Raw genomic sequence first — 20,633 nt, forward strand, 5'->3', positions numbered from 1 at the left:
AAAAGAAAGGACAGGGCTGCAAGGAGAGTACCGGCATGTGCTGGTGAGTGCACTGTCTGCATAGCTACACCAGAGCATCTTATCAATCAGAAACTTCGTTTTCAGGTTTATGAGCCCAGGTCTCTACAGGAGAATCCCAGGAGTGGAAGTGGAAGTCAGTAGAGGACAGGGAGGGCAAACCTCTGGGAACATGGGAACATGGGTGAGCATAAGATCCTTGAAGAAGACAGCCTGAAGTTCGGAAGAGACCCAAGGCCTCTGAAGGACCAGGCAGATGTTCAGGGTGCAGGAGGGGGAAGGGCTGGTGAGAAAGATCTTGTGAGAGGAAGCTGCTGTGATTCAGAGAAGAGACTTCAAGCTGTGTGTGACCCTGGCGTCCGGTTCCTCTCACAGGCTGGAGCTTTTCGGAAGTGGCATGCAAAGAGCCCAGGTTTGGCCTTGGGGGGAGTTGGGGTTATGATCCCTAAGCTGGGGGTTGAGAGGTAAATTGCAGAAAACTGGTGACCAAATTTGCTCCTCCACCCTTACTGGTTTTTAAGCACATCATTTCCCCTTCTGCATGAGTTACATAAAACCAAAGCAAAATAAGCCCTGAAACCTGGGCCCACCAGATCAGTCTTTTCAATGTCCCTACCTGGTGTCTGGCCCCCAGCCTTGGTGGGGGTTCCCCTGAGATAAGGGCTGTTCACTTTCTCTGACCACATGGTTTCCGCTTCTGTGTCTCTTGTTTCCTAGGCTGATAAAAATACTGAGCCCTAGAGGCCCTGGCTTCCTCTGACCCCTTGGGGCAGGCAGCAGGCATCCTGTCCAGCATGGTGGGGGCAGGGAGGGGGGCCAGGGATTCCCAAGGGGTGACTCAGTGCCTGCCATGAAGCAGTGGGTAGGTGGAAGTGTATCTCTGCTCTCTAGAGCTGGCACCAGGAGTTGAGTCTAAGTGGAGGATGCACTGGGATTCAATTGGAGGAACAGGCCTAGAAAAGAAGAATGCGATTGGAGAGGGTCAGTTTGAGGACTCAGGTTGGGGCAGGTTTGGGTTAAGTTAGGAAAAGGAACTGGGAGGGACGCTGTTCTGTGTAGGTCAGCTGAGCATTATGTAGCCCAAAGATCAATTTAAACCCTGCTTCAAGCTTACAATCTAGTGGGGAGGCAGACCCATACCTAATTAGCTGATTCAAGGCATGATGAGTAAAGTTTAAGATGTTTACAGAAAGGGGGGAGATGAAGTCCATCTGAAAGCCTCCAGGGAGCCTTTGAGGAGACAGCATTGAACTTGCTCTAATGAACAGGTTCGCTAGGTGGAGGTGGATGGAAAGTTTCCATAGGCAAATAACATGTCTTGAGCAGAGCCTGACAAGTCAGAAAATGCAGTATGTTCCGGGAAAGGAGCGTCCTGAGGTAAAAGCAGCACAGGTGTGAGGGAACGTGTGATGAAGAAAGGACCTCAGAAAGTCAAGGTCAGAGATTGGACTTCATCCTATGGGCAGTGGTCCAGGTGATGAAAAAGAGGGAGAACAGGAGAGTGTTCCAGGAGTACAGACAAGTAAGAAGACGGTCATCATCTTATGAATGAATACCTACTGTGTGTTAAGCAGCCCCTTTCCTAACACTACAAATCCTCTCAACATCTGTCCAAAAGGTGGGTGGTGGTGGTCAGGCACCTCGCTCCTGTAATCCCAGCACTTTGGGAGGCAAAGGTGGGAGCACTTTGGGAGGATCACTTAAGGCCAGGAGTTCAAGACCAGCCTGGCCAACATGGTGAAACCCCGTCTCTACTAAAAATATAAAAATTAACTGGGCCTGGTGGTGGGTGCCTGTAATCCCAGCTACTCAGGTGGCTGAGGCACAAGAATCTCTCGAACCCGGGAAGCGAGGTTGCAGTGAACTGAGATCACACCTCTGTTCTCCAGTCGGGGTGACAGAGCAAGACTCTATCCAAAAAAAAAAAATTTTGGCCAGGCGCGGTGGCTCAAGCCTGTAATCCCAGCACTTTGGGAGGCCGAGACGGGCGGATCACGAGGTCAGGAGATCGAGACCATCCTGGCTAACACGGTGAAACCCCGTCTCTACTAAAAAATACAAAAAACTAGCCGGGCGAGGTGGCGGGTGCCTATAGTCCCAGCTACTCGCGAGGCTGAGGCAGGGAGAATGGCGTGAACCCGGGAGGCGGAGCTTGCAGTGAGCTGAGATCCGACCACTGCACTCCAGCCCGGGAGACAGAGCAAGACTTCGTCTCAAAAAAAAAAAAAAAAAAAAAAAAAAATTTTTAAGCACCTGTTAGGAGCAAGGCACTGCTTGACAATGGGTATAAATAATAAAGTCACTTCTTTCGTAGAACTTGCAGTCTAATGAGACAATATACAAATAACTATACATTATAGTTATAATGTATAGGTATGCCTGCTTAGGGTAATAAAGTGCTCAAAGAAGATTTGAGGTACCAGCATGACTCTCCGGTGGAGATTTCCAGAAAGCAGGTCTGGAGCCCAAGAGAAGTTGGGTCTGGAGGAATAGATGTGGGCATCATTCCCTTCCCAGTAGAGGCTGAGCCTTGGAGTGAACAGGATCTGCAAGGGAAGGGGCAGAGTGACCAGAAGAGCCCTGAGCATGATCAAAGGAAGAGAACCAATAAAGGAGAGGTTGGGAGCAGTCAGAAAAGTAGGGCGTGGGGGCGGGGGATGCCAAGCAGAGACAGGGCAGCCATGTCTGAGGCTTCAAAGAGGTCTAGTAAATGAGGGTTGAAAAGATTGTTGGGTTCGGGAACTAGACGATTACAAATTTTGAGAAAACCGTTTCCATTTAATAGAGGGGCAGAAATCACTTTACATAGGTTGAGGAATGAGTGGGAGGTGAGGAAAAGGAGGCGGTGGGCACGAAGTCAGAATGGTGAACACAATAACTGAGAATCATCTCTTAGTTCTACCCACAGATGAGGGAAATTTTACCAGTTCCTGAAAAAGTGGTTCGTTAAGGGGCTAGTCTTTTGAGACATCACACGAAAAGGGAAGGTGAGATGATGGACTGGACATTTGAGGGAGAAAGATTTCAAGGAAGGATCTTTTTTGTTGTTTATTTTCAACAAATAAAATTGAATGTAAAATGAAGATGCTTAAAGAGACAAAGATAGGCCAGGCGCGGTGACTCACACCTGTAATCCCAGCACTGTGGGAGGCCAAGGTGGGCGGATCACTTGAGGCCAGGGGTTCAAGACTAGCCTGGCCAACATGGCAAAACCTGTCTCTACAAAAGATACAAAAATTAGCCAGGCGTGGTGGTATATGCCTGCGGTCCCAGCTATTCGCTGAGGTGGGAGAATCATTTGAACCCAGGAGGCAGAGGTTGCAGTGAGCTGAGATCACACCACTGCACTCCAGCCTGCGTGACAGAGTGAGACTCAGTCTCAAAAAAAAAAAAAAAAAAATCCAGGTGTAGTGGCTCACATTTGTAATCCCAGCACTTTGGGAGGCCGAGGTGGGCGGACCATAGATATCAGGAGTTCAAGACCAACCTAGCCAACATGGTGAAACACTGTCTCTACTAAAAATATAAAAATTAGCTATGCGTGGTGGCACACTCCTGTAACTCCAGCTACTCAGGAGGCTGAGGCAGGAGAATCACTTGAACCCAGGAGGTAGAGGTTGCAGTGAGCCAAGATCATGCCACTGCATTCCAGCTTGGGCAACAGAGCAAGACTATCCCAAAAACAAACGAGAGAGAGAGTGAAAACCTAAGTAAAAAGTGGGGAGAGAAGGCAGTAAAGATAGAGGAAGCGGAATAGAGTACAGATAAAAGGATCAGCCTTGGAAATAAGAAAAAGTACTGTGAGTCAATATGTAAGGAAAGATGAAATATAAATAACAAAATGAAGGGAAAAGAGGGAAGTGAGATCCACACTGGATGGCCTTAAGCTCAATGAAATGTTAATAGATGAGCGTGAAGGGCATCAGAGGCACGGAGATTTAGAACATCACGCACAGGAGTATAATGGGGAGTCAACAAAGAATGAGTAAAAGTTGTGTCCAGGAACACTGATGACTCTCAGATTAGCTGGCCAGGATTAGTTATAGGCCTCATGGTGACTCAGCTGTCTACTGCAGTGCTTGGCAGCCTAAGACACCCCAAGAATGAGACCTCTTAGTTTACCCAAGTCAATTTTTGAGATGGAGTTTCACTCTTGTTGCCCAGGCTAGAGTGCAATGGCTCAACCTTGGTTCACTGCAACCTCCACCTCTCAGGTTCAAGCGATTCTCCTCCCTCAGCCTCCTGAGTAGCTGGGATTACAGTTGCCCACCACCACACCCAGCTAATTTTTGTGTTTTTAGTAGAGATGTTTTCACCACATTGGCCAGGCTGGTCTCGAACTCCTGACCTCAGGTGATCCACCTGCCTTGGCCTCCCAAAGTGCTGGGATTACAGGCATGAGCTTCGGTGCCTAGCAGTAAGAGATTCTAAAATGCAGACAAAGTGGAGTTGAAATTGTTGACCGTGCAGTACATGTTAAATCAACAAGCAAAACCAGGAAAGCAGAAGCAGCCGGAAGTCTTGGTAAGAATAAAGAACTGATACAAGGGCAGGCAGAGACTGGGAGATGTGAAAAGTGAGTGGTTGTGATGAGAAGGGTAATTCAGCGATCAAGATCTTGAAGGCATAATTCTTCCAAGTGATGCTGGGGTTTAAGGTACAACCTTACTCCTGGGTAGCTAAAATGGAGGGGGGAAGAGACTGTAAAACCAGTAGATTTGAGAAACTTGGAGAATTGAGAGGCCAGATTGTAAGACTCATCTGATCTGTGTGGCTTCTTTTTTTATTTTTATTTTTTTTCCTCTGAGCTTGAGTCTCGCTCTGTCACCCAGTGCAGTGGTGCGATCTTGGCTTACTGCAAGCTCCGCCTCCCGGGTTCACGCCATTCTCTCACCTCAGCCTCCCAAGTAGCTGGGACTACAGGCGCCTGCCACCACGCCCAGCTAATTTTGTTTTTGTATTTTTAGTAGAGACAGGGTTTCACCTTGTTAGTCATGGATGGTCTCGATCTCCTGACCTCGTGATCTGCTTGCCTCGGCCTCCCAAAGTGCTAGAATTACAAGTGTGAGCCACCGTGCCCAGCCGATCTTTGTGACTTTTGAAGTCACTAAAGATGATGGTAGGAGGCCGGGTGTGGTGGGTCATGCCTGTAATCCCAGCACTTTGGGAGGCCAAGGGAGGCGGATCACTTGAGCTCAGGAGTTAAAGACCAGCCTAGGCAACATAGCAAAACCCTGTCTCTGCAAAAAAAAAAAAAAAAAAAAAAAAAAAAAAAAAGCCAGGCCGGGCATGGTGGCGTGCGCCTGTAGTCCTAGCTACTCAGGAGGCTGACATGGGAGGATCACTTGAGCCCGGGAGGTTGAGGCTGCAGTGAGCCAAGATCACGCCACTGAACTCCAGCCTGGGTGACAGAGCAACACCTTGTCTCAAAAAGCAAACAAACAAGGATAGTGGTAGGGATAAGATGTGGAGAAAGACTAAGCGAGTTGTACAAGTTGTTAAGAGCATAATAAAGATTTTGATGGATAAGATTGTGCTGTGAAGACAGGAAGAGCATGGCAGATGCAAAAGGCACATGCTTTGGGAGAGGAGGAGGAGGTTGCCAATGGTCCCGGGGAGAGAAAATAATAACCCCTCTCTTCTACCTTCATTCCTCTAGTGATGGAGGTTGAAGAAAGAGCAACCTTCACCACAGAGAGGACTAGCATCATTAGGGGAAAGCCAGGTTTCAAAATGCCCAGAGGAAAACGCTTTCAAACATAGAAGACAAGATTTGAAACTGTGAGGAGTTCCACCATATATTGTGAAGTGGATTGGTAGAGGGTCCTTGTGGAGTCAGGGAATTGAATCCAGGGAGGTGAAATCCCAGTGGGAATTCAGAAGACTAAGTCTGGAGAGTTTAGCTTCTGGGAGCAGGAGGTTGTTGCTTCTGGAATTCAGAATGGAAGATGCACTGCATCCATTGTGAGGGGAAACAAGTGCCTCAAAGGGGTCTTATAGGGATGCCCACGAGAAGTTCCATGGCTTTAAACACCATCTTCATGCTGACCATGTCCAGGTTTCTTTATCTAGCTTGGACCTTGCCCTGAAATCCAGATGTTTATCTGCCAAGTGACATCTCTACTTGCGTGTCTAATAGATTTACGCTTACCACACCCAAAATAGAAGTTCTTAGTTTTTCCATCCATCAGAATCTTGCTTCTCTCCCAGTCTCTACATCCCCCATCCATCAATCCATCATCTAGTCTTGTCGATTCTACCCTTGGAATGTATAATATATATATATATATATATATGTTTTTTTTTTTTTTTTTTTTTGAGACGGAGTCTCGCTCTGCCGCCCAGGCTGGAGTGCAGTGGCCGGATCTCAGCTCACTGCAAGCTCCGCCTCCTGGGTTTACACCATTCTCCTGCCTCAGCCTCCCGAGTAGCTGGGACTACAGGCGCCCGCCACGTCGCCCGGCTAGTTTTTTGTATTTTTTTAGTAGAGACGGGGTTTCACAGTGTTAGCCAGGATGGTCTCAATCTCCTGACCTCGTGATCCGCCCGTCTCGGCCTCCTAAAGTGCTGGGATTACAGGCTTGAGCCACCGTGCCCGGCCTGGAATGTATAATATAACCCAAATTTGTCTACTTCTCTCCATCTCCATGGCTGCCACTATTTTCTCTTCACCATTAATGCCATTGCCACCTGTCTCCTACCAGCCAACCTAATCACAGGAGCCACAGCGATCTTTTAAAAACAAGTCCAGGCCGGGCACGTTGGCTATGCCTACAATCCCAGCACTTTGGGAGGCCGAGGTGGGTGGATCACGAGGTCAGGAGTTCGAGACCAGCCTGCCCAACATGATGAAACCCCATCTCTACTAAAAATACCAAAATTAGCTAGGCATGGTGGTGCACACCTGTAATCCCAGCTACTCAGGGGGCCGAGGCAGGAGAATCACTTGAACCTGGGAGGTGGAAGTTGCAGTGAGCCAAGATCGCGCCATAGCACTCCAGCCTGGGCAACTAAGCAAGACTCCATCTCAAAAACAAAAAAAGGCCGGGCGTGGTGGCTCAAGCCTGTAATCCCAGCACTTTGGGAGGCCGAGACGGGCGGATCACAAGGTCAGGAGATCAAGACCATCCTGGCTAATACGGTGAAACCCCGTCTCTACTAAAAAATACAAAAAACTAGCCGGGCGACGAGGTGGGCACCTGTAGTCCCAGCTACTCGGGAGGCTGAGACAGGAGAATGGCGTGAACCCGGGAGGCGGAGCTTGCAGTGAGCTGAGAGCCGGCCACTGCACTCCAGCCTGGGCGGCAGAGCAAGACTCCGTCTCAAAACAAAAAACAAAAAAACAAACAAAACAAAAAAAAAAAAAAAAAAAAAACAAAGAAAAGTCCAGGACAGGCTCAGTGGCTCATGCCTGTAATCCCAACACTTTGAGAGGCTAAGGTACAAGGATTGCCTGAGGCCAAGAGTTCAAGGCTGCAGTCCAACCTGGACAAGAAACAAAAAAGTGAGACTCCATCTCCAAAAAAAAAAAAAAAAACAGGCCGGGTGCAGTGGCACATGTCTGTAATTCCAGCACTTTGGGAGGCTGAGGCAGGCGGATCACTTGAGGTCAGGAGTTCAAGACCAGCCTGGCCAACATGGTGTACTTTCTCTACTAAAAGTACAAAAATTAGCCAGGCATGGTGGCATGCACCTATAATCCCACCTACTTGGGAGACTGAGATAGGCGGATCACTTGAACCTGGGAGGCAGAGGTTGCAATGAGCCGAGATTGTGCTACTGCTCTCCAGCCTGGGCGACAGAGTGAGACTCTGTCTTAAAAAAAAAAAAAAGGCTGGGTGTGGTGTCTTACGCCTATAATCCCAGCACTTTGGGAGGCCAAGGCAGGTGGATCACCTGAGGTCAGGAGTTCGAACCAGCCTGGCCAAGATAGTGTACTTTCTCTAGTAAAAGTACAAAAATTAGCCAGGCATGGTGGCATGCACCTATAATCCCAGCTACTCAGGAGGCTGAGACAGGAGAATCGTTTGAACCCAGACAGTGGAGGTTGCGGTGAGCTGAGATTGCACCATTGTACTCCAGCCTGGGCAACACAGTGAGACTCCATTTCCAAAAAAAAGAAAGAAAAAAATTCCAGGGCCGGTGTGGTGACTCATGCCTGTAATCTCAAAACTTTGGGAGACTGGCCCAGCATAGTGGCTCACAACTGTAATCCCAAAGAGGCTGAGGCAGGTGGATCACCTGTCAGGAGTTCGAGACCAGCCTGACTAACATGGTGAAAGCCCATCTCTACTAAATACAAAAAATTAGCCAGGCATGGTGGCGTGCACCTGTAATCCCAGCTGCTTGGGAGACTGAAGCAGGAGAATCACTTGAACCCAGGAGGCAGAGGTTGCAGTGAGCTGAGATCAGCCATTGCACTCCAACCTGGGCAACAAGAGCGAAACCCCCTCTCAAACAAACTAACAAACAACAACAACAACCAAAACACTTTGGGAAGCTGAGATGGGCAGATCACCTGGAAACCAGGAGTTCGAGACCAGTCTAAACAGCATAGTGAGACCCTGTCTCTACAAAAATTTTAAAATATTTTTTAAAATCAGCCAGGCACAGTGGCACACACCTATAGTCCTAGATACTTGGGAAGCTGAGGTAGAAGGATGACTTGAGCCCATGATTTTGAGGTTGCAGTGGGCTATGATGGTGCCACTGCACTCCAGCCTAGGCCATAGAGCAAGACACCATGTCAAAAAAAAAAAAAAAATCCAATCACCTCTGCTCACCTCTCTCTTCTCTCTCTCTCTCCCCTGTAACACACACACTGACAACCTTTAAAGGTTTCCTGTGGCTGGATGAAATCTAGAGGCTTTATCCTCCTCACATGGCCCTGCATGACCTGGCCCCTGCCCTCCTCTCTGACCTCATCTCCCACCCCTCTCCCAGCCTCTCTCTGCTCCAGCCACACTGGCCTTCTGTTTGTCTTCAACACCCCCAGCTTGGTTCCGCCTTCCAGCATTTGCAGCAGCTGCTCCCTTTACCTGGAATGCTTTGCTCCCAAACTTTTACCTGGTCGCTATTTTTTGTCATTTGGGTCTCAGCTCCAGTGCCACCCAATCACTCGAAGCGGATTTTGCTGACTGCTGTGTTTAAAAGTCGCTCCCTGCCACTCTAACGACAGCAGCCTGTCTTATTTTCTCATAGCACTATGTATCAATTTCTTCTTCAGTTTCTTTCTCTTCCGTCTGGCCTCACTGGAATACAAGCTCCGCAGGTGCTGGTGCTTTCTCTGATCCCTTTGCCTCTGTGTCCCTCCTGCCTTAGAACAATGCCCAGCATGTGGTAGGCACTCAGATACTCACTAAATGGAGGAATGGATGAATAATTCATAAAGCAGGATAAAGTTCAACTTTAGGCTTGTGGCTCAGATTGGATTTACATTTAGAGTCAGATTTAAGTTTAGTGTTAGGAGTGGTGGTAAACTGGTTTCAAGATTAGCCCTAGAAACAGGGTTGGGTTGGGGTAGAGGAGTTTTATTTAGGGAGTTATTAATTGGAATGTGTTTAGATTTGAGGTTAGGGTTACAGTTGGGGTTGAGTCTGAGTTGTGATTTGGGTTGAGGTTAAGTTTGGGTTAGGGTTGATGTTGGTATTAAATCCCAATTTAGGTTTTGAGGCTAAGTTCAAGTTTGAAGCTAATGTCATTTCAGTCTCATTTGGAGGCTTCAGAGATTTCACTAGTTTCTCCACAAAGACCACTATAAAGACTGTATTTCCCTGAGTTTGGGGCACAAGACTCCAGTCATCAGCTCTCCCACCCAGGGAAAGTCCCAAACCAACTGCTGGCCTGCCCAAGAAAGAAACCAAATTTCATACAACCTCCGAAACTGAGATTGAAACCAAGATTGGCTCATCTCAAGGAGCATCCTTCAGCATATCTCACATGCACGTGACACAGCCTCAGCCCAGTCTTGCCCTTCCTTCCTCTCTGTCTCTCGTCTCCCTATCACTCCTTCTTGCCTTTAATTTAAATTTCTTCCTCTTTAATTTAAATTTCTCTCTGTGTCTCACTATTAATTGCAATACCATTTTGTTTTTTTGTTGTTTTTTGTTTTGTTTTGTTTTGTTTTTTGGTTGGTTGGTTTGTTTGTTTGAAATGGAGTCTCACTTTGTTGCCCAGGCTGGAGTGCAGTGGTGCGATCTTGGTTCACTGCAATCTCTGCTTCCCGGGTTCAAGCAGTTCTCCTGCCTCAGCCTCCCTATAGCTAGGACTACGGGCGTGTGCCACCACGCTCAGCTAATTTTTTGTATTTTTAGCAATGATGGAGTTTCACCATGTTGGCCAGGATTGTCTCTATCTCTTGACCTCGTGATCCACTCTCACACTCTCCTCGGCCTCCCAAAGTGCTGGGATGACAGGCGTGTGCCACTGCACCCAGTCTTGCAATACCATTTTATATTTTAATATAGCGCAGTTGGGGTCTCAGTCTATCAGCTCATACAATTAGAGAAGCAGAAAGAGACAACAGGAAGCAAAAAGGACCCTGAAAGAAAGGGTAACACAGAGAAAAAGAAAGGAGCAAGGGCTAAGAGGGAAACCAACACTGACACAAGAGATAAGGTTAAAAGAATGAAAAGAAGGTTGGGCACAGTGGCTCATGCCCATAATCCCAGCACTTTGGGAGGTCAAGGCAGGCGGATCACCTGAGGTCAGGAGTTCGAGACCAACCTGGCCAACATGGTGAGACCCCCCCCCATCTCTACTAAAAGTACAAAAATAAATTAGACGGGCTTGGTGGAGTGCCTGTAATCCCAGCTGCTAGGGAGGCTGAGGCAGGAGAATCACTTGAACCCAGGAGGCAGAGGTTGCAGTGAGCGGAGATTGTGCCACTACACTTTAGCCTGGGCAACAGAGTAAGAACCTGTCTCAAAAAAAAAAAAAAAAAAAAAAAGGAAAATAAATTTTCTGACCTACCTCATCTGATAGTAGGTTATAAGACCTACTATCCAGAAGAGGTTCTCCCCTACTATCCAGAAGAGGTTCTGCCCTATACCTGGGAGGAAGGAATGCTGTACAGAGAGACCAAGAAGAATATGGCCAGGCCTTACTGGGATGCCCCCAATTCCAGTCTATTACCATTAGATTATACTCCTTTTGTTCAATTACATTTCTGCACAGCTGTTCATTCTTCATCAAATCTAAGCATAAAAATAGTTTTCCCTGGGTCCTTCGGTCTTCATTTCTGAAGGCTCCCATGTCCCCTAAAACTTTGATTAAATAAATGTATTACGCTTTTCTCTTGTTAATCTGTCTTTTGTTATAGGAGTATTGGCCAGAACCCTTACGATGGGTCAGGAAGGGATCACCCCTTTCTGCCCCTACAGAAATAATAGCTAAGACTAGTAAAGCATAAAAGGCAAAGGTACACGGCCTCAAGTAGGGAAGGAGAACAGGAGAAATAACTCATACACACCCAGAATGTTAATTACATGTCCCTCCATGTTATACCAAGACTCCTCAGGGGTCTTGTGCCTGGGGAGAGAAGTGGTCTGCCCCATGGAACAGTGGGCTTGACCCCGGGTCACCACCAGCCCCAGCTCCAACCCCTCTAACACTCTCCAAGTAAAATCACATCAGTAGCAGTAATAATATTTGAGGTGACCAGTTGGTATTATCTCAAGCTTAGGAAAAGTGAATAAAGTCATCTTTAGAAACTTTTTTTTTTAAACCTTGTAACTTGTAAGCTAACTGAAAATGGGCTCATGTATGAGAATGTTCGTATCAACATTTTTCGTGTTAGACAAAAACTGGAAACAAACCAAATGCCCATCAACAGAATATATTAGAGTGTATTGATACAGCAGAGTATCACGTCACAATTTTTTTTTTGTTTTTTTTTTTGAGACGGAGTCTCGCTCTGTCACCCAGGCTGGAGTGCAGTGGCCGGATCTCAGCTCACTGCAAGCTCCGCCTCCCAGGGTTACGCCATTCTCCTGCCTCAGCCTCCCAAGTAGCTGGGACTACAGGCGTCCGCCACCTCGCCCGGCTAGTTTTTTGTATTTTTTAGTAGAGACGGGGTTTCACCGGGTTAACCAGGATGGTCTCGATCTTCTGACCTCGTGATCCGCCCGTCTCAGCCTCCCAAAATGCTGGGATTACAGGCTTGAGCCACCGCGCTCAGCCCACATCACAATTTTTTAAAAAAAATTACTGATACATACAACCACGTGGATGAATCTCACAAACATAATGCTGACTGAAAGAGGCCAAACAGAAATGAGTACATTCTGTGTGATTTCATTTATATGATGCTCCAAAGCAGGAGGAACTAATCTATGGTGACAAAGGAGAGAGAGTGGTTGGTTATCTTTGGAGGGTATCAGCAGGGAGGGGGCCATGAGGGAACCTACTGGGAACCTGAAACTACGTGGAACTGGGTGGTGGCTACATACAAATGGAAAAATTCATCAGCCGTACACTTAAGAGGTGTCCACCTCATACCTAAGTTACATATCAATAAAAAGGAAAACATTTTTGGAACTTTTTTTTTTTTTTTTGAGACAGTCTTGCTCTGTCCCCCAGGCTGGAGTGCAATGGTGCGATCTTGACTCACTGCAGCCTCCATCTCCTGGGTTCAAATGGTTCTCCAGCCTCAGCCTCCCGAGTAGCTGGGACTACAGATGTGCACCACCACGCCTGGCTGATTTTTGTATTTTTTTTAGAGATGGGGTTTCACCATGTTGGCCAGCTGGTCTCGAACTCCTGACCTCAGTAATCCACCTGCCTCAGACTCCCAAAGTGCTGGGATTACAGGCATGAGCCACTGCACCAGGCCTGGAACAATTTTAAAATAATGTATTGGCTCTGCAAATGCAGCTTCAGGACAAGTCCCTCAGCTGTCCCCACCCCACCCTAAGTCACCACCCTTAACCCTCACCCATGTGGATTTCTGAAACTTCCCTTGTAGAGAATTTTGAAAGGTGTCTGCCACATTGATCCTGGAGTGTGTGTTTATTTGTGGTTATATAAATCTGATCTGCGGAAGCCATCTGAGGTCAGGAAGAGATGGAGGGCATCCTTCAGGAGTGAGATGAGACCTCATCATACTTGAGTGTCCAGCATCATCTCTGAGTAAGGGGACCAAAAAAATATATCTTCCAAACTAGGACATTTTCAAGAGTGGAAGGGGGCTCCATTAATATTTTCACCTGGACGAGAGGCAAACACTAGAATGTCCCCGATGAAGAGGATATATAATGAACCTTCTTGATGTGAAACCTGCCAGATGGGCTGGAAAGTCCATATACTGGAACAAGTATGACTTGAGTTGTTTGGGACAAGGGCAGGGGTACAAGAGAAGGAAATGGGCAAAGAGAGAAGCCTGTACTCAGCCAAGGGTGCAGAGATGTTATATGTGATTGCTCTTCAGGGAACCGGGCCTCCAGCCCACACCCCAGCTGCTCAACCTCCTCCTCTCCGAATTGACTGTCCCTTCCCTGGAACTCTAGGCCTGACCCCACTCCCTGGCCCTCCCAGCCCACGATTCCCCTGACCTGACTCCCTTTCCCAGAACTCAGTCGCCTGAACCCCCAGCCTGTGGTTCTCTCCTAGGCCTCAGCCTTTCCTGCCTTTGACTGAAACGGCAGCATCTTCTAAGCCCTGGGGGCTTCCCCAGGCCCCAGCCCCGACCTAGAACCCGCCCGCCGCCTGCCACGCTGCCGCTGCCGCTTCCTCTATAAAGGGACCTGAGCGTCCGGGCCCAGGGGCTCCACACAGCAGGTGAGGCTCTCCTGCCCCATCTCCTTGGGCTGCCCGTGCTTCGTGCTTTGGACTACCACCCCACAGTGTCCTGCCCTCTGCCTGGGCCTCGGTCCCTCCTGCACCTGCTGCCTGGATCCCTGGCCTGCCTGGGCCTCGGTCCCTCGTGCACCTGCTGCCTGGATCCCTGGCCTGCCTGGGCCTCGGTCCCTCCTGCACCTGCTGCCTGGATCCCTGGCCTGCCTGGGCCTGGGCCTTGGTGGGTTTGGTTTTGGTTTCCTTCTCTGTCTCTGACTCTCCATCTGTCAGTCTCATTGTCTGTGTCACACGTTCTCTGTTTCTGCCATGATCCCTCTCTGTTCCCTTCCCGTCTCTTTCTGTTTCCCTCTGCTCACCTTGGGGTTTCTCTGACTGCATCTTGTCCCCTTCTCTGTCGATCTCTCTCTCAGGGGTGGGGGGGTGCTGTCTCCCAGGGCAGGAGGTCTGTCTTCCGCAGCGTGCCCCGCCCCACTTACTGTCTCTCTCTCTCTCTTTCTCTGCAGGTTCTCCCCATGACACCACCTGAACGTCTCTTCCTTTCAAGGGTGCGTGGCACCCCCCTACACCTCCTCCTTCTGGGGCTGCTGCTGGTCCTGCTGCCTGGGGCCCAGGTGAGGCAGCAGGAGAATGGGGGCTGCTGGGGTGGCTCAGCCAAACCTTGAGCCCTAGAGCCCCCCTCAACTCTGTTCTCCCCTAGGGGCTCCCTGGTGTTGGCCTCACACCTTCAGCTGCCCAGACTGCCCGTCAGCACCCCAAGATGCAACTTGCCCACAGCACCCTCAAACCTGCTGCTCACCTCATTGGTAAACATCCACCTGACCTCCCAGACATGTCCCCACCAGCTCTTCTCCTACCCCTGCCTCAGGAACCCAAGCATCCACTCCTCTCCGCCAACTTCCCCCACGCTAAAAAAAAACAGAGGCAGGCACTCCTATGCCTCCCCCTACCATCCCCCAGGAACTCAGCTGTTCAGTGCCTGCTTCCTCAGGGATTGAGACCTCTGATTCAGACCCCTGATCTCCCATCCCCATCCTCTATGGCTCTTCCTAGGAGACCCCAGCAAGCAGAACTCACTGCTCTGGAGAGCGAACACGGACCGTGCCTTCCTCCAGGATGGTTTCTCCTTGAGCAACAATTCTCTCCTGGTCCCCACCAGTGGCATCTACTTCGTCTACTCCCAGGTGGTCTTCTCTGGGAAAGCCTACTCTCCTAAGGCCACCCCCACTCCACTCTACCTGGCCCATGAGGTCCAGCTCTTCTCCTCCCAGTACCCCTTCCACGTGCCTCTCCTCAGCTCCCAGAAGATGGTGTATCCAGGGCTGCAGGAACCCTGGCTGCACTCGATGTACCATGGGGCTGCGTTCCAGCTCACCCAGGGAGACCAGCTATCCACCCACACAGATGGCATCCCCCACCTAGTCCTCAGCCCTAGTACTGTCTTCTTTGGAGCCTTCGCTCTGTAGAACTTGGAAAACTCCAGAAAGAAAAAATAATTGATTTGAAGACCTTCTCCCCATTCTGCCTCCATTCTGACCATTTCAGGGGTCATCACCACCTCTTCTTTGGCCATTCCAACAGCTCAAGTCTTCCCTGATCAAGTCACCGGAGCTTTCAAAGAAGGAATTGTAGGCATCCCAGGGGACCACACCTCCCTGAACCATCCTGGATGTCTGTCTGGCTGCGGATTTCAAGCCTGCCTAGGAATTTCCAGCCCAAAGCTGTTGGTCTGTCCCACCAGCTAGGTGGGGCCTAGATCCACACACGGAGGAAGAGCAGGCACATGGAGGAGCTTGGGGGATGACTGGAGACAGGGAGGGGACTATTTATGAAGGCAAAAAAATTAAATTATTTATTTATGGAGGATGGAGAGAGGGGAATAATAGAAGAACATCCAAGGAGAGACAGAGACAGGCCCAAGAGATGAAGCGTGAGAGGGCGTGGGCACAAGGCTGACTGAGAGAGAAAGAAGTAGGCGTGAGGGATCACAGGGCCCCAGAAGGCAGTGAAAGGCTCTGAAAGCCAGCTGCTGATCAGAGTCCCACACCGAGGCATCTGCACCCTGGATGAAGCCCAATAAACCTCTTTTCTCTGAGATGCTGTCTGCTTGTGTGTGTCTGTCTGGGAGTGAGAATTTCCCAGTCTATCTAAGGAGAGGAGGGAGGGATAGAGGGCTCAAAGGGAGCAAGAGCTGTGGGGAGAACAAAAAGATAAAGGGCTCAGAAAGCTTCAGGGACATGTGATGGACTCACAAGGTGAGGCCGCCAGACTGCTGCAGGGGAAGCAAAAGAGAAGCTGAGAAGACAAAGGAAAAGTCAGGGTCTGAAGGGGCGGGGGTCAGGGAGCTCCTGGGAGATATGGCCACATGTAGTGGCTCTGAGGAATGGGTTACAGGAGACCTCTGGGGAGACGTGACCACAGCAAAGGGTAGGAGAATGTCCAGGGCTATGGGGGTCGAGTATGGGGACCCCCCCCCCCACCAAGACAGGGCCATGTTGAGGGCCCTAGGGAGTGAAAGAGCCTCCAGGACCTCCAGGTATGGAATACAGGGGACGTTTAAGAAGATATGGCCACACGTTGGGGCCCTGAGAAGTGAGAGCTTCATGAAAAAAATCAGGGACCCCAGAGTTCCTTGGAAGCCAAGACTGAAACAAGCATTGTGAGTCCCCGGGTCAGAGTGAAAGAAGAAGACCTGCCCCAGTGGGGTCTGTGAATTCCCGGTGGTGATTTCACTCCCCGGGGCTGTCCCAGGCTTGTCCCTGCTACCCCCACCCAGCCTTCCCTGAGGGCCTGAGCCTGCCCCCAAGCCCCCAGCTCCTTCTCCCCCAAGGAACCCAAACACAGGCCTCAGGACTCAACACAGCTTTTCTCCCTCCAACCCCATTTTCTCTACCTCAAGGACTCAGCTTTCTGAAGCCCCTCCCAGTTCTCGTTCTATCTTTTTCCTGCATCCCGTCTGAAAATCAGAGGGAAACAGACCACAGACCTGGTCCCCAGAAGAAATGGAGGCAATAGGCTTTGAGGGGCAGGAGAACAGGATTCAACCTCCAGAGTCCTACATACAAATCGGTCAGTGGCCCAGAAGACCCCCCTCGGAATCGGAGCAGGGATGGTGGGGAGTGTGAGGAGTATCCTTGATGCTTAGGTGTCCCCAACTTTCCAAATCCCCGCCCCCGCGATGGAGAAGAAACCAAGACAGAAGGTGCAGGGCCCACTACCGCTTCCTCCAGATGAGCTCATGGGTTTCTCCACCAAGGAAGTTTTCCGCTGGTTGAATGATTCTTTCCCCGCCCTCCTCTCGCCTGCCCCAGGGACATATAAAGGCAGTTGTTTGCACACCCAGCCAGCAGACGCTCCCTCAGCAAGGACAGCAGAGGACCAGCTAAGAGGGAGAGAAGCAACTCCAGACCCCCCCTGAAAAAAAACCCTCAGACGCCACATCCCCAGACAAGCTGCCAGGCGGGTTCTCTCCCTCTCACATACTGACCCAGGGCTCTACCCTCTCTTACCTGGAAAGGACACCATGAGCACGGAAAGCATGATCCGGGACGTGGAGCTGGCCGAGGAGGCACTCCCCAGGAAGACAGCGGGGCCCCAGGGCTCCAGGCGGTGCTGGTTTCTCAGCCTCTTCTCCTTCCTGCTCGTGGCAGGCGCCACCACGCTCTTCTGTCTGCTGCACTTTGGAGTGATCGGCCCCCAGAGGGAAGAGGTGAGTGCCTCGCCAGCCTTCATCCACTCTCCCACCCGAGAGAGAGAGAGATGGGATGAGCGAAAGATGTGTGCTGACAGGGAGGGATGGAGAGAAAAACAACATGGAGAAAGACGAGGATGCAGAAAGAGATGTGGCAAGAGATGGGGAAGAGAGAGAGAGAAAGATAGAGAGGCAGGATGTCTGGCACATGGAAGGTGCTCACTAAGTGTGTATGGAGTGAATGAATGAATGAATGAGCAAACAGATATGTAAATAAGATATGGAGACAGATGTGGGGTGTGAGCAGAGAGATGGGGAAGAAACAAGTGATATGAATAAAGATGGTGAGACAGAAAGAGAGTGGGAAATATGGCAGCTAAGGAGAGAGATGAGGGAGATAAGGAGAGATGAGGGAGATAAGGAGAGATGAAGATAGGGTGTCTGGCACACAGAAGACACTCAGTGAAAGAATTGTTGAATTCATAGAGGGTGAATACACAGATGAATGGAGAGACAAAACCAGACAACTCAGGGCTAAGAGCGCAGGCCAGACAGGCAGCCAGCTGTTCCTCCTTTAAGGGTGATTCCCTTGATGTTAACCATTCTCCTTCTCCCCAGCAGTTCCCCAAGGACCTCCCTCTAATCAGCCCTCTGGCCCAGGCAGTCAGTAAGTGTCTCCAAACCTCTTTCCTAATTCTGGGTTTGGGTTGGGGTATAGGGTTAGTACTGGTACGAAAGCAGTGGGGGAAATTTAAAGTTTTGGTCTTGGGGGAGGGTGGCTGGGGTGAAAGTAAGGGGGTGGGGGGTATTTTCTAGGAAGTTTAAGGGTCTCAGCTTTTTCTTTTCTCTCTCCTCTTCAGGATCATCTTCTCGAACCCCAAGTGACAAGCCTGTAGCCCATGTTGTAGGTAAGAGCTCTGACGATGTGTTTTGGAACTTGGAGGGCTAGGATTTGGGGGTTGAAGCCTGGCTGAGGGTAGGTAGACCTTGGAGACAGTGTGAGAAGGACTCGCTGAGCTCAAGGGAAGGGTAGAGGAACTGCACAGCCCTTAGGGGGATACTCAGAACGTCATGGCCAGGTGGGATGTGGGATGACAGACAGAGGGAACAGGAACCGGATGTGGGGTGGGCAGAGCTCGAGGGCCAGGATGTGGAGAGTGAACCCACATGGCCACACTGACTCCCCTCTCTCTCTCTCCCTCCCTCCAGCAAATCCTCAAGCTGAGGGGCAGCTCCAGTGGCTGAACCGCCGGGCCAATGCCCTCCTGGCCAATGGCGTAGAGCTGACAGATAACCAGCTGGTGGTGCCATCAGAGGGCCTGTACCTCATCTACTCCCAGGTCCTCTTCAAGGGCCAAGGCTGCCCCTCCAACCATGTGCTCCTCACCCACACCATCAGCCGCATCGCCGTCTCCTACCAGACCAAGGTCAACCTCCTCTCTGCCATCAAGAGCCCCTGCCAGAGGGAGACTCCAGAGGGGGCTGAGGCCAAGCCCTGGTATGAGCCCATCTACCTAGGAGGGGTCTTCCAGCTGGAGAAGGGTGATCGACTCAGCGCTGAGATCAATCTGCCCGACTATCTCGACTTTGCCGAGTCTGGGCAGGTCTACTTTGGGATCATTGCCCTGTGAGGAGGACGAACATCCATCCTTCCCAAACCCCTCCCCCGCCCCAATCCCTTTATTATCCCCTCCTTCAGACACCCTGATCCTCTTCTGGCTCAAAAAGAGAACTGGGGGCTTAGGGTCAGACCCCAAGCTTAGAACCTTAAGCAACACCACCACCACTTCAAAGCCTGGGATTCAGGAATGTGTGGCCTGCACAGTGAAGTGCTGGCAACCACTAAGAATTCAAACTGGGGCCTCCAGCACTCACTGGGGCCTACAGCTTTGACCCCTGAACTCAGTCTGTGACATCTGGAATCTGGAGACCAGGGAGCCTTTGGTTCTGGCCGGAACGCTGCAAGACTTGAGAAGACCTCACCTAGAAGTTGACACAAGTGGACCTCGGGCCTTCCTCTCTCCAGATGTTTCCAGACTTCCTTGAGACATGGAGCCTGGCCCTGCCCATGGAGCCAGCCCCCTCTATTTATGTTTGCACTTGTGATTATTTATTATTTATTTATTATTTATTTATTTGCCGATGAATGTATTTATTTGGGAGGTCGGGGTATCCCAGGGGACCCAATGTAGGAGCTGCCTTGGCTCAGACATGTTTTCTGTGAAAACGGAGCTGAACAATAGGCTGTTCCCACATAGCCTCCTGGCCTCTGTGCCTTCTTTTGATTATGTTTTTAAAAATATTTATCTGATTAAGTTGTCTGAACAATGCAGATTTGGTGACCGACTGTCACTCATTGCTGAGCCTCTGCTCCCCAGGGGAGTTGTGTCTGTAATCGCCCTACTATTCAGTGGCGAGAAATAAAGTTTGCTTAGAAAAGAAACATGGTCTCCTTCTTGGAATTAATTCTGCATCTGCTTCTTCTTGTGGGTGGGAAGAAGCTCCCTAAGTCTCTCTCCACAGGCTTTAAGATCCCTCGGACCCAGTTCCATCCTTCGACTCCTAGGGTCCTGAAGACCCGACAGAAACAAAGCCCAACAGAATATTCCCCATCCCCCAGGAAACAAGAGCCTGAACCTAATTACCTCTCCCTGAGGGCATGGGAATTTCCAACTCTGGGAATTCCAATCCTTGCTGGGAAAATCCTGCAGCTTAGGTGAGATTTCCGGCTGTTGCAGCTGGCCAGCCGTCCGGAGAGAGCTGGGGAGGAGTCACATTCTCAGGTACCTGAATCACACAGCCAAGGGACTTCCGGAGATTCAGGTGTCTAGGCTTCAAATCACCCTGTCCTAACTCTGCAACCTGAACCAGCCACTTAACCTATCTATCCAATGGAGATAGGAATGTCCACCACACATAGGGCATGTGAGAGAAGGCCTGACCTCCATCAGAGGACCTCACTCAGCCCTTGGCACAGTGGGCACTCAATGAATTCTGGCTTACTTCCTTCAACCAGTTTCCAGCTGTTCCATCCCCTTCCATTCTCTCAGTGGGTGAAATTGAAGAGACTGAGGACAATAAAGAACACGGGACTGAACCGCTGGGCGTGGTGGCATGCACCTGTAATCCCACC

General features: G+C 50.0%; 2 protein-coding genes and 1 long non-coding RNA gene across 6 annotated transcripts; 2 read left to right on the plus strand and 1 right to left on the minus strand.

Annotated features, from left to right (window-relative positions):
* The first annotated feature begins 346 nt into the window (after nt 1-346).
* LTA (lymphotoxin alpha) lies at nt 347-15,904 on the plus strand. 3 transcript variants are annotated; one of them, XM_030929328.1, is made up of 5 exons: nt 347-430; nt 13,627-13,794; nt 14,316-14,423; nt 14,510-14,615; nt 14,863-15,904. In XM_030929328.1, exons 3-5 carry the CDS (start codon nt 14,325-14,327, stop codon nt 15,273-15,275), a joined length of 618 nt encoding a protein of 205 aa, XP_030785188.1. In that variant the 5' UTR covers nt 347-430; nt 13,627-13,794; nt 14,316-14,324; the 3' UTR covers nt 15,276-15,904. The 3 variants fall into 3 exon arrangements, with proteins under 3 accessions (XP_030785188.1, XP_010361053.1, XP_010361052.1); XM_010362751.2 differs by lacking the exon at nt 347-430 and having other exon boundaries at nt 13,495-13,794; XM_010362750.2 differs by lacking the exons at nt 347-430; nt 13,627-13,794 and adding an exon at nt 13,804-14,032.
* LOC115896975 lies at nt 422-14,881 on the minus strand. The gene is made up of 3 exons (XR_004056928.1): nt 14,169-14,881; nt 2,439-2,564; nt 422-971 (listed from the first exon to the last, which is right to left on the minus strand). It is a non-coding gene; the product is annotated as an uncharacterized LOC115896975 (long non-coding RNA).
* Nucleotides 15,905-17,130: 1,226 nt separating the features above from the next.
* Nucleotides 17,131-19,943, plus strand: TNF (tumor necrosis factor). 2 transcript variants are annotated; one of them, XM_010362752.2, is made up of 4 exons: nt 17,131-17,518; nt 18,119-18,167; nt 18,361-18,408; nt 18,710-19,943. In XM_010362752.2, exons 1-4 carry the CDS (start codon nt 17,333-17,335, stop codon nt 19,129-19,131), a joined length of 705 nt encoding a protein of 234 aa, XP_010361054.1. In that variant the 5' UTR covers nt 17,131-17,332; the 3' UTR covers nt 19,132-19,943. The 2 variants fall into 2 exon arrangements, with proteins under 2 accessions (XP_010361054.1, XP_010361055.1); XM_010362753.2 differs by having other exon boundaries at nt 17,132-17,518; nt 18,122-18,167.
* The last annotated feature ends 690 nt before the right edge of the window (nt 19,944-20,633 follow it).

This window comes from Rhinopithecus roxellana, chromosome 4, assembly GCF_007565055.1.
Source record: "Rhinopithecus roxellana isolate Shanxi Qingling chromosome 4, ASM756505v1, whole genome shotgun sequence".
Taxonomy (NCBI): domain Eukaryota; kingdom Metazoa; phylum Chordata; class Mammalia; order Primates; family Cercopithecidae; genus Rhinopithecus; species Rhinopithecus roxellana.